The sequence below is a fragment of the Ruditapes philippinarum genome, unplaced genomic scaffold (assembly GCF_026571515.1).
Source record: "Ruditapes philippinarum isolate M1 unplaced genomic scaffold, ASM2657151v2 ctg9079_1_1_1_1, whole genome shotgun sequence".
NCBI classification, from domain to species: Eukaryota; Metazoa; Mollusca; class Bivalvia; order Venerida; family Veneridae; genus Ruditapes; species Ruditapes philippinarum.
In genome coordinates this window covers 2,797-18,223 of record NW_026852126.1, presented here as the reverse complement: position 1 = coordinate 18,223, position 15,427 = coordinate 2,797, and the positions used below count along the sequence as shown (strand labels likewise).

Sequence of the window (15,427 nt, the reverse complement as noted above, 5' to 3'; positions counted from 1 at the left end):
TTGTCGGTAGTGTTAAAATAGTTCATAATCCATTAAATACACACGCAAAGGCAGTCGCTTAAAAACAAAAGAGAGCATATTCTGTTTATGAGATTAATGTCAATATTTTAAGAAAACAATAACAACAACAACAATAATAGCAAAAAAGATAAACGTGACAAACTGATAGAAATAGTCATGAAAATATTTATTTTTAGAGCACTTTATTAAATGATTAAATGATGACGAAAACGGTCTATGTTCTGTTAACGACCGATAAGAATTAATCTATTTGGTCCTTTCGACATACGGACTTTAATATGGCGAAATCACTGATTTGTAAGTAAAATATTATTTAAATACAAAATAGAGTAATATCTACATTTTGTAGGTTGAGCAGTTAAGAAAAAAGCTCAAAACCAGAAATTTTAGTGTTTTTCCTTCGGCACAATTTTTATCAAATGAGACAGACCGTTGAAATGTTACACAAAATGTTGTAATACCTTAGATAAGCTAATTGTTGGCTTGATGTAATACTATAGATATGGGGTCATAATGATGCCATTACATGAAATTATCCATTTGTTATCAATAACTCTAAAAGTAATATGTGTGCGGCGTGGTTTCCTTTTACATAAAACCTAATTACCACCTTCAAAAACATTTATATCTCCGATGCAAAAGACAACATAGTTCTGTAAATCCTTCTGGTATGGGCATGTTGTTATCCATCCAACAATTTCTGAACAATTTTTATATTTTCAAATAAATGCAGTTCTTCTAAATCACGACAGGCTTTTATGTCAAGCCCAGTTATTTTAGCATGTAATGTATCTGCTGACAACAATTTATCAAGTTTACTTTTTTGTCAAAAATAAAATGTGTTTTAATGGTGCAAAATTAGCATTTGAAATCAGTTGCGCACCGGCGGCAGTTCGAATTTTCTAAACCAAAATATTTTTTTCATTTTCTTTCTCGCATACTATTAGTCCTATATTAGATCTATTTCTTATTAACAGATCAAACCAAGTTCATTCCCAAGTCTAGGTCCCTGTGATCATAATATTGTCTTTCATGAAATCAAGCTAAATGTAGTTAGGCCGTCAAAGAAACAAACCATTCTGAAAAGGCTTATTGGGATTCATAAATAAAAGAAAATTTTGTCAATTACTTTGAAAAACACGCTGGCTCTGAACCAAATGTGGGATGGGGAAATCTTAAATGCAAACTGAATGAACTATCAAACAAATACATCCCAAGCAAAATTACAAAATCAAAATGCGATTTACCATGGCTCAAAAAGTAAATAAAAATCGATGCATAAAAGAGACAAACTATACGATAACGTATGGCATCATCAAAGCAGGAATCACCAAAGGTTTATCACTCTAAAAACAATAACACACAAAGAAATTAAAAAATCAATATTCAAATATTATAATATTATATATATTTCTAGAGAGTTTGAACCTGCAAAATGGAAAATGTAGAAAGTTCCATTCTTTTGCAAAACACAGAAAAAGTCTTTCCTCTTAAACATGATGGTTTGAACGTACTTAAGGGATTCTTATTTTCTCAATTTAGACATGCATCAATCCAACAGACAATGCAAACATCTTAAATTAGCAATTTGAATCTGTTTTTTTAAACCACAGCCAGTATAGGGTTTACGACATCTGTGCTAACGTTATATATTTTAAACCAGTACAAAATTCATCGGATTCTATTATACATTGTATCATCATAACATAGATGTACAATAACTTCTCTAATTTTAATCCGTTTAAGATTTCAAGATTTTATTGATAAGTCTTTAGGCCTCCGGCCCATAAACATTTACAACATATATATAATATACATACATAATCAGTGAGAGATACAGACATGATTAAATACAAAACTAACAGTATTTCAGTATTCATTGAAAAATATCTGAGAAACTTTGTCTTTTATCTAATGCATAGAACAGATACATTGCAGTGTTTCTAATTTCATTTTTGTTAGACATTAATAAATAAAATTTAACAAGTGTTGGTAGCATTCTGTAATTTTCCGAAATATATTGGCAGCGTTTGTCATTATATAGAGGACAGATTAACATAAAATGGAATTCATCCTCTATTGAAGTTTCACAATAAGGACATAAACGTTCTTCTCTACTTAAGCCATAGTGTCTACCTGTTTCAATAAGAAGATTGTGAACAGAACATCTAAAAGAAGCAAAACATTTTCGAAATTTGACAATATCCAGTACATGTACATAATTTTCAACTGTAAATTTTGTTTTATATGAATAAAATGTCAATTTCTTACTAAGCATACATTTGGCACTCCAATTTTGTAGGTATTGATCTTTAAGTCTTTTGACATACAGATTTAAAAAATCATCATTAATTGTTTCATTTTGGTTTTCCCAAATAAAGCCAAATCCATCACTAAATAAATTTTCTCTGTTACGTGAAACCCATTTTCTCCTACCTATCGTATCATAAAATAATAGCATATTTTAGCATAATTTAGGATATCTATCGTTTGGCATTTTTAACAGTCGTAACCAATATTTAATACATTTTTTCGATGAGTAGATATACATTGGGTATCGTCCCAAGTCACCCATAACTGCATCATTGCAAGCATTAGAGTTTACTTGTAAACATCTTTTACAACAAAATATATGGAGTGATTCAATACAGGAAATATTACTAAGACCCCACAATTCCGAACCCTACAGCATAATGGGTTTTATCTTAACATCAAATATTTTAAAGAAAGTATTATAAGGTATGCAACCGTATTCCTGAACAGAACTTAGAATATACAGAAACACTCTTTTTGCCTTAATAGACATAAGCTCTGCCATTTTGTACATAGATAATTTGCTGGTAAAATGAACACCTACATAATATAATCCTTTAACAACTTCAATATTTTTACCAGAATAGTGCCAATGCTCATGTTTTGACAATTGTCCCCCATTTTTAAAAACCATAATTTTTGTTTTGTCTATATTAACAACAAGTTTATATTGATTACAAAAATCTTGGAGACAATTGAGCTGTCGTTGAAGACCAACGATAGTATCAGATACAGATGCTATATCATCTGCAAACATAATCATAAATATTTCCAGAGTATCAGGATACAGTTGAATATCCCTTATATTATTACTTAAAAACAAATCATGTAATTCATTAATATATAATGCAAATAATAGCGGACTTAGACTACAGCCTTGACGTAATCCTGTAGGGCAACCAAAAATATTAGAAACTTTAGATTTAGATTTAAAAAAGCTTTAAACTGATACATAAATAGATTTAATTGTGTTATACAAATAGCCAGTTATTTTGTTTTTACGTAATATGTCATATAAAATCGTCCGATCTATAGAATCAAAGGCTTTCTGAAAATCGATGAAAGCTACATAAACTGGCTTTCGTTTCTGTTGGAGATATTTAGATACAATAGAGTATAGTATAAAAGCATTGTCAGTAGTGCAATAGTTTTTCCTAAAACCTGCCTGACAGTCTGAAAGTTTTCCATATGCCTCAATGTAAAAAGTAATTCTGTTGGTAATAATATTAATATATACTCTGCTTATGACATCAATTAAGGATATTCCTCGATAATTATTAGGGTTTAACAAATTACCTTTTTTATGAACAGGTATAATTACACAATGACACCATTTTTCAGGGAATATCCCAGAAATAAATATCTTATTAAATAATTTGCACATATAAGGAAGTAGAATATCTAAACCATAAGGCATAAGGGCCAAAAACACTCAACCCTCAACTGTCAGATTGCTCCTTTCTTCACTAACATTTTAAAGCATCATTACATATTATTACACCACACTTTTTGTGTAATGTTAATTTGCCATAGGTCACTGGGAGTTATTAATAATTTTAATGCAAGTCTACCACGTGACTAAGAAATTTGTACTGTTACAGAGTAACAGTATTTTTAACAGTATAGAATCTGGTCACATGCTCTATTTCTTAAGAAAAGAAAATAAAATAATCATAAAAATCATCACAGTTGTTGTCTGGGGTAATAGAATAAATAACAAGAGTATGAGAGTAACAGTAAAAATATAATCCCTTACCAACAAACGCATGTGTTATTTATATACTGGTATCGTTCTAGATGACTGGAAAAGAGCTACTGTTACACTTGTTTATAAAAAGGGCATACATTTAAAGCTAGCAATTATCGCCTTATCTCAATTACATGTCTTATATAAAAATGACGGAGGTTTCAAACATAATGGCCTACTTTGATAAAATGGCTTCCGTGTAATACATAGTTGTGAACTCCAACTACTATTATTCACACAAGAAATATTTGATGCTAGAATCTTAATGAATTTCAGCAAAGCACTTGATAACGTTTCTTAATAAAAAAGCATAAAACTTGGTATTAACAAACGTGCTTCATGCTGAAAACAATCTTTTCTTGACTGATGTTGTTGAAGATCAAAACTCAAATTCTATCCAAGTCCCAAATGGCTCTTTACTTGGTCCACGTCTATTTCTATTTTTACATCAATGACTCACTGGACTCGATTAAAAGTCATGCCAGATTATTTGCAGATAATACCATTGTTTATCTTACAATTGAATCAATGAGGGACTGTGTAATCTTCAAACTATTTCCACTATTCTAGAGAAATGGGAAGTTATCTTGTCGTTGGATTTTAATACAGATAAATTTGAAATTATAAGAATCTACAAAATAGAGTAAAACAGAATCCCTAAAGATGGCCCAACACGACAATATTGAAAATGTTGCATTGAGCCTGTTCATGGACGGTACTGGAAAGTGCAAGTTACCGTCCACGCCCCCCCCCCCCCCTAGCAACTCATTGGTGACGTATATAAACAAACTGAAAATAATAAGTGCTAGGTGTTACAATGAGTTAAGACCTTAGCTGGAACAACATACACATACAATAATTATTGTCTTATCTAAGTATATGGACACTCTTTAATTTATTACAAGAAATGGCTAATGAAATAATAAAGGTATTAAAAAAGACAGGTTACAAAACTTACTTGTAATACTTCCATTTTAAAATATGCAGGTATACTTGTGGGTTTGAGTATCGCTAGCGGAAATATTCGGCAATTGTTTCCAGGAGGAGGGCTTGTATCACCTTACTATGATCAACATTGTGACGTCATTTGTAACGAGGAAACACATTCCTCGACGTCATTGTGTGCTACAGATGGCAAATTATACAGTAAGTCGATTGCAATTAAAGGATTTATGCTTAATTTCTAAAACAATTCAATATATCCATATTACAAAACTCTTAAGTAAAATATAATGTACTTAACACTGAAGAGTCACACTTTCATTCAATGTTAGGACAAAAAACATTGGTAGTTAAAGAGATAAACAATATAATTCTCTCTACTTTTTATTAGGTTCACAATGTGAGTATAGAAATGCTCAATGTAAAGCCTTGAAAACTGGTGACCTTCTCACTATAACAAACTACGGTGAATGCGTCACATTAGATACGACATGTGACGTAATGAGGCAGACGACTTGTTTAACTCACCATATCTCTCAATTGAGTGGAAATAACAATGGAGCTGAACCCGTTTGTGGTTCAAATAACAAAACCTATGGTAACTGTTTATAAAAATATCAATCAAAACAACCATACCTTGTATTCACTTTGCTTTCTTTATCGGTTTAACAATTAAAGAAATTTTGCAATAAATACAAAATTATTTCAGAAGAAGGAATACACATATTTGAACGAATTATTAGGCAAAATATGATGCTAAGTATAACGACATTACTTAAGGCGCATGTCAACAAATAAATTAGCATTTCCGCCAAATGATGTCAAATTGAAATTTTATTTGTGAATCAATTTTGTTAGATTTCCAATCAGGAAAACATCTTTGCATCATTGTATTATCCTCGTGTGAAAGAATTTCTAAAATATGGAAAAAATACGATATTTTCTACCAGTTCAAACTTCTATCTTGTAAATTTTTTTAATTAACAATAAATTTACTTTGATGTCACAAAACAATTTTAATTTATTCTTTCGTAACAAACATCTCACGAGAGTTTGGGACAGTCATCTACAACCAAGGACATAAGATGTTTTGTCGTTCAACTCTCTCATCAGCTCTCGTCATATCACTTTTACCACAAAATATATTATATCGTACCGATTCTATCAAAACTCAAAGATTTCATTATTTTATGTTCTTATTATTTTATGTTCAATGGATTTGTATTACAGGAAGTGTATGCGAGTTCCGTTCAGCACAGTGTCACAATGAGCTGATACAAGGAGTACATTCTGTGGAAACGTTGACTCTTGCCCATGATGGCGAATGTCAGATTGACTTATCCCAACTTTACATGGTTAGAGTAAATCTATTAACAGTTGACAATTATTTTCTTCAAAGAATATCGCATATGTTGTTTTTAAATAAAATAAAATCATTGTTAAAAAAAAAAAACAAAAAAAAAACCCACCACAAGAATGATTTGTGTTGGTGTATATTTAACTCTTACGGTTATTATTATAGCTTTGAAAGAATTTTCTTTGGGTTCTTGTTATCTTTGATACTGTAATGTCTCTATTTTTTAGTGTATATTTTTGTTCTTAACTCCATGACACAAAATGAAAGAAATACCATTATTTCCAAATTGTATAGGTTAATTGTTCAAAGTACATACTGATAAACACTGGTCTGGCAATAGAAGGAAGTGCAAATACGTATCCACATGGCGTAGCTTGTCCTAGAAATTACCAACCTATCTGTTCAAAGGAACACAGGACATTCTCAAATGAATGCACATTCTGTAACTACTTGTTAGCTACACATCTTCTACGTATGTATATATTTTTATAACAATGTACGGTATCTTATAAGTGATATTATGTACACTAACGCCGAAAAATTCAGGGGAGATCACTGCGTAAAGATTGTCAAATGACCGGAATCAAAATAGTTTCCGAATGGTCGAAGATTTCTAATATTGTTTTATTCTTTATAGATATACATGCTTATAGTAAGCTCCATGATTATTTATATCTGTTTTGAAATAATATGGGTTACAAACCCTAATTTAGAATAATGTGGTTTTCTTCTTGCCATTTTCACATAACTTCATCGTGGTCGAGTGCTTAGGAAGCAAGAGGTCTGTAGTTCAAATCCCAGTTAAGGCAACTCATTTTTTTTAAATTGTTTAAGTCAAATGAACATTGAATTGAATAACAGTGTTGCAATTAGTCTTATAGCCAATTTACTACTGTTAAAACACTGGAAACAGCATTGGCGGCACTATACAAAAACAAATTGGTTTATAATCTCACAACCTTCACCTTTCTGACATTCTGAGACCCAAACAAATTCAGCGCCTTCTTTGCTTTGATTAATTTCCTGCTACATTTCATCTGCCCTATCTCCATAAAGAAGCAGAAAAATGTGAATTTTTATCATAACAATCATGTAACACTTTACAGTAAATTATCAGATTACTCTTTTTTCCATTTTCAGCAAAGAATGATTTCGTAACGTATGCACTCCATGACGGTAGCTGTACAAGCGATGAAATATTTGGCTAACCGAAAAATATGTTCAATATATTGTGTACTTCATTAAAAGACTTATTTATATACTAGCCTTTTTTGTTTATTAATTCTTTTGTTTCAAATATCAGAATAAGCATTATATATTACCTTATGTGTCTAGTTAAATGTAAATCTACTGATCCTGTCAAATACAAAATACATGATCATGTTATAAACAATTGGTATAGTGTATATTGAATGTTCAAACGTTTAAAAATGAATAAACGGGAAGAAAATATTTTATAAAACTCAATGTCATCTGAAAGCTGATAATTCAAGAATATTTTGCCTTTCAAATAACTACAGTACATGCATTAAAAGAAGATGTCTAACAACAACGCAAATGTCTCGTGACTGTAACGTTTAATTTTAGTGACCTAGCAAGTAAATCAAAATTTAATACGCATTAAACTAACAACTTAACTAGTCACAGATACATTTATGTTATTTTTCTTCTTCTAAGACCGTGCAGTTATGTACAAATGGTTATGTTTAAAGTTCTTGTCAGCATTTATTTCAATTAGAAGTAAATATCATGTTTATTGAACACTGTTTTTGTCTTCAGCGTTCTTTTTTATTTGTTGACTGAAACTGTAAGAAATATGTAAGAACTTACATATGATCATTAAAACATTGGGCGAAAAGCAGGACAGTGTATGTCAGTGTATTTTCTATCTAAATGAACTTTACAAAATAGTAGATCACAAGATAAAACAATCCCAAATAGACAACGGGGCAAACGTGTTCAACAGAAAGATAAGTATATCTTTAACTCTATTTTTAGATCATTTATAAGATATTACATATGTAGTGGTCAACTTTTCGCCCACAGCTGACCAAATTATCAGTAACTTAAGTCGCCCTTTAATTAAAAGGCTGTTTTTTATTCTTGTAAAATGGATTATTTCTTTCTTTGTAAGTAGCTTTTTCCACATTGAATTGGTCATAAGTTGTCTTGCCGTTTTTTAAGTCATTCATTGACATTGATGAAGTTTGTTTGTTTGGGTTTTACGTCACACCAGGTCATATGGCGACGTTCTAGCTTTACTGTTGGAGGAAGAGCTCAAGTGCCCTTACGTTCATTATTTCAGGCACGAACGGGCACCTAAGTAGAACCACCGACGTTCCGTAAGCTAGCTTCATCACATGAAAGAATCCAAAGTCCCTGTCGGGATTCGAACCCACAGCGGTGAGGGGCAAGTGGTTTGAAGTCAACGACTTGAACAACTCGGCCACAGACGCCCCGACATTGATAAAGCAAAGGATTATCAAGACATTTTAAAGCCTCTGAAAAAGATTTTTCTTGTAGACAGATCAAAGATGGGTTTTATAATGTTGTAATTTAGAGCATTTTAGATGCTTATTACCTGAAGTAAACAGTGTTAGACGTTAAATTTTTTCTGATAAAGGTAACAAAATGTTAACAAAGTTGTATTTTAACTTCCATACAAAATACTCTACGCATTGCCAAAACGCAAAAGAAGCAAAAGATGGTTCAGCTATATTGCCAATAAGTAAAACTTTGCGAACTGTAACAAAACATCCAAAATGAAAAGCATTTTTCAGGCTTAATGGGCTTTTATCTGAATCATGCATATATTTACCACACGGCCATTATTGCCCTTTATTTTGCTTTCCTAAATTTTAATTTATCTTACATAAACATGCGTATGACTCATCATCATTTCGTTCAACAGGTATACTTTCCTGCTTGGGCATCGCAACTGGCAATATCCGGCAAGTTCTGATTCCAGGAGGCGGTGGTCCTGTATCCCCTTACTATGGTCAACATTGTGACGTCATTTGTAACGAAGAAACTCACGCCGCTGCAACATCAGCTTGTGCAACTAACGGCATATTGTACAGTACGTATTGAACATTTATAAAGTAGACGAATATTTTGTAGAATATATAAAGTAAATTCGATTTTTATATTACAGTAACGGGATATCTTTGTTGGCTACATGTTAAATCATAGTAATAAACAGAATACGAAGCAAAACAGACTCGACTGATTCATTTTCGTCAATTACTTTTAAATTTGATAAGCACAACTGAGATACGACTTTAATTTCGGATCAAACTAGGCGGCTATAATAGCTTTGTAAGGCCACATGTGTCACAAATCACATTCGTCACAATTGTGAAGAATGAGATCACATTCGTCACAAATTTTGTGATGCATGTGATCCAATGTTTTAGACAATCACATTCGTCACGAGTTTAAAATCACAAATGTCACAAATTTGAGATAAATATTGTTTTCTTCAATGCTTTTCACTGAGTCACAAACGTCACAAATTTTTAGGACTGAAATCAATTATTGGAACTAAAACTACAGACATTTTTATCCCCTCCCCCGCTGATGAAATCGGGAGTGATGGGACTGTTTTAGCGTGTTCGTCCGCCTGTCAGTCCAGATTTAGTTTCCGCACTATCCGGCCATTGATTAGTTATTATACACTGTATATGGAATCATTTCGTTTCCACGCTATTTTTCAGCAACTTCTGGATGGATATCGATGCTGCAACTTTGTAGGAACCTTCATTCACAAACCAGTTGCACATATAACCAGCATATCTCCATTTCTTTTTAAAAACAGACTTATTGCCCCTGGCAAGGACAACGAAACATCAAAGATACGACAGATTTAGGGCGGAAACACGGCACATTTTATCTCTGTATTGTCGCATTTATTCTGACGTATTTCATTTCTTCGCTGCAAGAAATAGAAAAAAAAGAAGCGAAGATACGACAAACTGTGGATTTGTCGTGTCTTCGGTTTTTCGTTTTTTTCTAATCTTCGCGGCGAAGAAACGAAACAAAAAAGACACGGCGTAAATCAGCAACAAAGTGTTTTATTGAAACCGTGTGGACATATAACACAATTCGTAATGTTTGATTATGCGTCCTTTTCAATATTTTGAATTGCTACACGATAATATTACATTACATTACAACTTACATGCTATCCTACTTGATATGTTTAATAACGTTCTGTACTATACAGTCGCGCAACAACATTCTGTATTACACAACACTTTTCAGCATTTAACTACAAAATAATTATTTATCACGTTTGAAGTCGCGGGAGTGGAATAAAGCCATTACATATTTTCCATATTACACTGGTGTAATATCGTTTTGACGTGCTCTTCATGTATACTGAAGGAAATAAAATATCTATCTACGTTAGCGGACGTTGCTTAATTTTACCGCGCTTATAAGGGAAAATAACGACAAGTTTTCGCTTTTTCGGCGGCAAAAGTTTACCTGTGATAAAAAGAATATTACATTCGTGTCTTTTAACATTGAATTTATTAAACTCGTTGAATAAAATAATAAAATGCTCGGCAGAGCCTCGCAATTTATTATTTTATCAAACTCGTTTAATAAATTCAATATGAAAAGACACTCATGTAATATCCTATATTTATTTGATGCTAACTAATGAAATACTGTTCTATCAATGAAATATATTCATATTATATCAGTCACAGTGTGGTGATATAGATTTGGGTGATATAAGCCACGCCCACTCTGCGTACGTATTTATAAGTCTGGATTCCCTAAACATGCATTAAAAATAACTGTTTAATTTCATTCTAAATGACATATTTCTCGATTCAAATGTCCGTAATTTTGTAAGATTGTTGACAATGAGACCGCAAAAAGAAATATAAATAAATAAGGATTATTTTGCTTGCAGCGTTAACGTTTGCCGTCATATTGTTTACGCGCGCGTAGTCTCCGCGCTTCAGTAGTAAACGGTCTAAAAGCACTTTTCAAAAGGCACATAAAATAAAAAGAAAATGTGTTTGCTTTTCGTGAATATGAACTATATCTCACATCGAAGTGAGAAAATGTTCATATTTTCACTCGCGCTACGCGCTCGTGATACATATTTCATTTTTTTTCTCACTTCTCAGTGAAATATATTTCATATTCACTCAAAACAAACAAATATCCTCTATAAAATTCACTAAACACCGTCGTTTGAAACTATCTAATCATAAAAGGCGAAAAAAGCTAAGACGCGTCGAAACGATAAAGCGGCCCCGCCACAAAGACACGATCTGTTTAAACGAATTAAGTATATTATTATTACTAGTGGAATAGATATGGAAAGTTCCAAGGAGCGTCTGCAAGCAATTGGCACAGACTTGCAAAATCGTCTCAGGAAAGAAGGTTCCTAGATGTCAAAATGTCATACTCTTTAATTGAACCAAGATTCCTGAAAGTCTGCGGAAGTCAAAAGTCTGTCAGACCAAAAAAGGTTCATTGATGTCAAAAGGTCCTAATCTCTAATTAGATATCCTGAAAGTCAACGGGGGTCTCAGCTACTTCCCAAACAATCATATATGGTCTCATTGGTGTAAATATGGTCATAATTTGTACTGAAACTAAGATTAAGTCTGTGAGATTCCTTTAGACTGTCGCTGTATGGTGGGAAGAAATTTGAGGGTTCACAGAGGTAAAAGATCACTTCCAGTTGAAGTCTGATACTATGCCGTGCATTGTCACCAAATTTTTTTGAAGGTTTCGAGAACGTAAGACGACTTGATAGCAATACCATTACGACAATGCGACAGTTCTATGAAGACAATACAATGCCGACGATACGATATTGCAACAAGTTAGTACGATGGCGATAATGCAATGGTGGTGAAAAGATATTGGTATCGTGATGTCGACATCACAATATCGATTTATTGCATTGTCGCCCTTGTACTATCGCACTGATATAACCACGATTGTCCTTATGATATTCCGTGTATCACATATTGAAAAATAAACTTGTGACATTTGTGATTCGCCTGTTTAAAAATTCTCAATTTTGCTTGTGACGTTTGTGATTGGCATTTTTACCCGATTTTGGTCAATCACATTCGTCACAAAAGTCATTTGTGACGAATGTGATCACATTCGTCACAAATTCATAAAAACTTGTGACGAATGTGATTTGTGACACATGTGGCCTAACATAGCTTAAATAAAGAATGTTTAATTTTGAAAAAAAAAAATATTTAAACTCTATTTTTTTTAAATTTAGAATCAGAATGTGAGTACAGAAATGCCCAGTGTAAGGCAATAAAAGGTGGCGATCTTCTGAGTATGGTAAGCTTCGGCGCATGCGTTACATTAGATACACCATGTGATGTTGTGATGCAAGCAAAATGTATACCTCATCAAATCTCTGCCATCACTGGGACTAGCGATGGATTTGAAGCAATTTGTGGCTCAAATAATAGAACGTATGGTAAGTTTAGATTTACAAATGTTGATACAAAGTTAAACTGTCTTACTGATGTAGTTGCACATGAAAGTATAAAGTTATCAAATATATGTGAGTTTTAATATACTGCAAGATATCTATCAAGGGTGCTAACTCTTGCCAATCGATTTACAACGAGAGGAATTGTTATTTTCCCTGTTCATGTCCAAAGGTTTAAAATATTTTGTCACTAGCATTCCTAGAAAAAATAAACAAGACCAGAAAACTAAATAATGAGAAAAGGAAAAGGAATGTTCACGTGGAATGAATCTTATTAACATATAAAAATCAACATTTTGGCCCATTGAAAACATAACCTTTTAACATGGTATAAAATATAAATATACGCATACAATAAAATATGTTTCTATTCGTATTTTAGATAGTACATGTGAATTCCGTGCAGCTCAGTGTCAACACGAACAAATAAAGTATGACCCACTGACTGTAGCACACACTGGCGAATGTAAAATTGATCCATCAAACTTAGTCATGGTCATTTATCATTTACTCTTTATATTTCATTTTCTGATTTGATAAAAAAAATATTTCATGGTTATTGAGATTACACACAATGATGTAATTTACGTCAATAAATAAGTTTTCACATTTCTGTTTTCAAATGATTTATAATCTTTAATATTTGAAAGACGCTGGGGAAAAGTTATGATAGAATATAACTCTTTGTTCAACAGATACATGCTTTTCATCTCCAAGCTCTTAACTTAACGTTTATACTGTCATTAAAGATAAAAATGTTTACTTCAAAATGTTACATAATTAAACATATGTATGTACATGAATTAACACTTAAATATTTCAAATACCAGTTCCCCCATTCTTTTAAATAACTGAAGTGTTATTTGGATTGTTTCTAGGTAAATTGTTCAAAGTATATAATGTCCAACTCTGATTTGGCCATAGAGGGAGGCAACATGTATCCACACATGCAGGGCTGTCCTAAAGATTATCGCCCCATATGTGCTATGGACGGCAGAACTTTCTCTAACGAATGTGGATTATGTAATTACCTTTTGGCAACACACCATCTTTGTAAGTATACTGTACTGACAACTGTTTAAATTCTACACATAGTTACCTCACAACACGTTGTTATATTTTATATACATTGTATTTTATTTTGTTGCTGGAGTGAAAAAGGCGTTGTTTTTGTCTAAGGAACATCGATTGGGTAATATGACACTTTCATGACGACTGATGTTAAGGATAAAAGAGTTTTTAGAAGATCTATGAGTTATTGGATTGTTAGGCATTTAAGTAGTCTTGTTATATTGTACCTTGATGATAATACATTTTTTTCATCTGTCCTTTTGAAGATGAAAATTAGATGTATTAGTTAATTAGCTGCTAATACTTAGATCTCACAATTACAGTTTTTACAGAATAGTTAAGATTTCTTAGTTGCTGTAAGATTGTAACTTGTTCTTTTTTCCATTTACTTTCAGATATTCATAATACTTTTTGTGGTTAAAAACGAAAACAACATTTTATGACTGCGATTCAATATGAAATACTTTACTTAAATTCTCAAAGGACTTTGAAAATCTAGTCACAAATAGTTTTGTTTTAAATTTTTTATCATATTTGCTTTAACTCAAACCGTCTTTATCATATTAACGAGCATGAAGTTCGCCGATCGCTCAAAGAAGGCCTATCTAAATTCGTTAAACGTTTTGTTTCGACTGTATGATATATAATATGATCATATTAATTGGGCATAATTACGAACGTGCAATTTCCGTGCAAAAATGTAGGTACACTATGCTTTTGGAGAATCAAGTTAACTTTGAATGCTTTATTTCCCGTATTTTTCGGGTGTTTTAGATTAATAATAGTGTTGAAGAAACGTTGTAATTATATTGTGTATATTTTCACTATATTTTCATTTTAAATATCATTTCTTCAGCAACCAACACATTTGTTACGTATGCGCTACACGAGGGGCGTTGCACATCAGCCGAAATCTTTGGATAATCTAAATACATTATTCATCTATTGTTATGTATGTTATGCTAACAAATAAATAGTCTCTGTGAAAAAGTTGTTTATTCCAGCTTTTTTCTTAAACAAACTCAGAAAATAAATTTTAGAGTTCTTCAATGTTGTTTTCTTCATATTTATTTTGTGAAAAATTAATTTGTTACTTGAAAGGTGAAATATGTACATCATATTATACAGAAACAAACCAATGAGATTTTAAATTTGAATATTACAGTATTTTACTTCAGATTAAATATTAGGATATACTTTTATATTGTTTTAAGGTTAAGATACATACGGATTGTTCGTACAAAATGACTAAAATAGACCAAGGACAAAAAATGTGTTATATCATATAAGCAATGATAATAATATACACAACTGAGACCATCCCGCAATTAAGACCAGTTTGGTCCCGTCCCAATGGTGGTCTAAATAGAGGGTTTTTACCATATTCTATATGAGTGATTACCCGCTGCTTTCCATTGTTCAACAGTCATTATATCCCAACCTGTTTAACCATAATATAGCAGCGTTTCCTGTGCCTCTGTTGTGT

General features: G+C 32.0%; 2 protein-coding genes across 2 annotated transcripts; both read left to right on the top strand.

Annotated features, from left to right (window-relative positions):
• Positions 1–216: 216 nt before the first annotated feature.
• Positions 217–7,639, top strand: LOC132750149 (ovoinhibitor-like). Its single transcript, XM_060740099.1, has 6 exons — positions 217–318; positions 5,069–5,227; positions 5,415–5,621; positions 6,254–6,378; positions 6,675–6,852; positions 7,521–7,639. The coding sequence occupies exons 1-6, from the start codon at positions 300–302 to the stop codon at positions 7,586–7,588; spliced, it is 756 nt and encodes a 251-aa protein (XP_060596082.1). The 5' UTR covers positions 217–299; the 3' UTR covers positions 7,589–7,639.
• Positions 7,640–8,357: 718 nt separating this feature from the next.
• On the top strand, positions 8,358–14,931 carry LOC132750160 (ovoinhibitor-like). The gene is made up of 6 exons (XM_060740106.1): positions 8,358–8,509; positions 9,292–9,459; positions 12,649–12,855; positions 13,253–13,365; positions 13,749–13,923; positions 14,798–14,931. Exons 1-6 carry the CDS (start codon positions 8,491–8,493, stop codon positions 14,863–14,865), a joined length of 750 nt encoding a protein of 249 aa, XP_060596089.1. The 5' UTR covers positions 8,358–8,490; the 3' UTR covers positions 14,866–14,931.
• The last annotated feature ends 496 nt before the right edge of the window (positions 14,932–15,427 follow it).

Coding starts and splice junctions, on each gene's coding strand:
- LOC132750149 (XM_060740099.1), top strand. Junction 5,228..5,414: donor TACAGATGGCAAATTATACA/GTAAGTCGATTG, acceptor ACTTTTTATTAG/GTTCACAATGTGAGTATAGA. Junction 6,853..7,520: donor GTTAGCTACACATCTTCTAC/GTATGTATATAT, acceptor TTCCATTTTCAG/CAAAGAATGATTTCGTAACG.
- LOC132750160 (XM_060740106.1), top strand. Junction 12,856..13,252: donor CTCAAATAATAGAACGTATG/GTAAGTTTAGAT, acceptor TTCGTATTTTAG/ATAGTACATGTGAATTCCGT. Junction 13,366..13,748: donor ATCCATCAAACTTAGTCATG/GTCATTTATCAT, acceptor GATTGTTTCTAG/GTAAATTGTTCAAAGTATAT.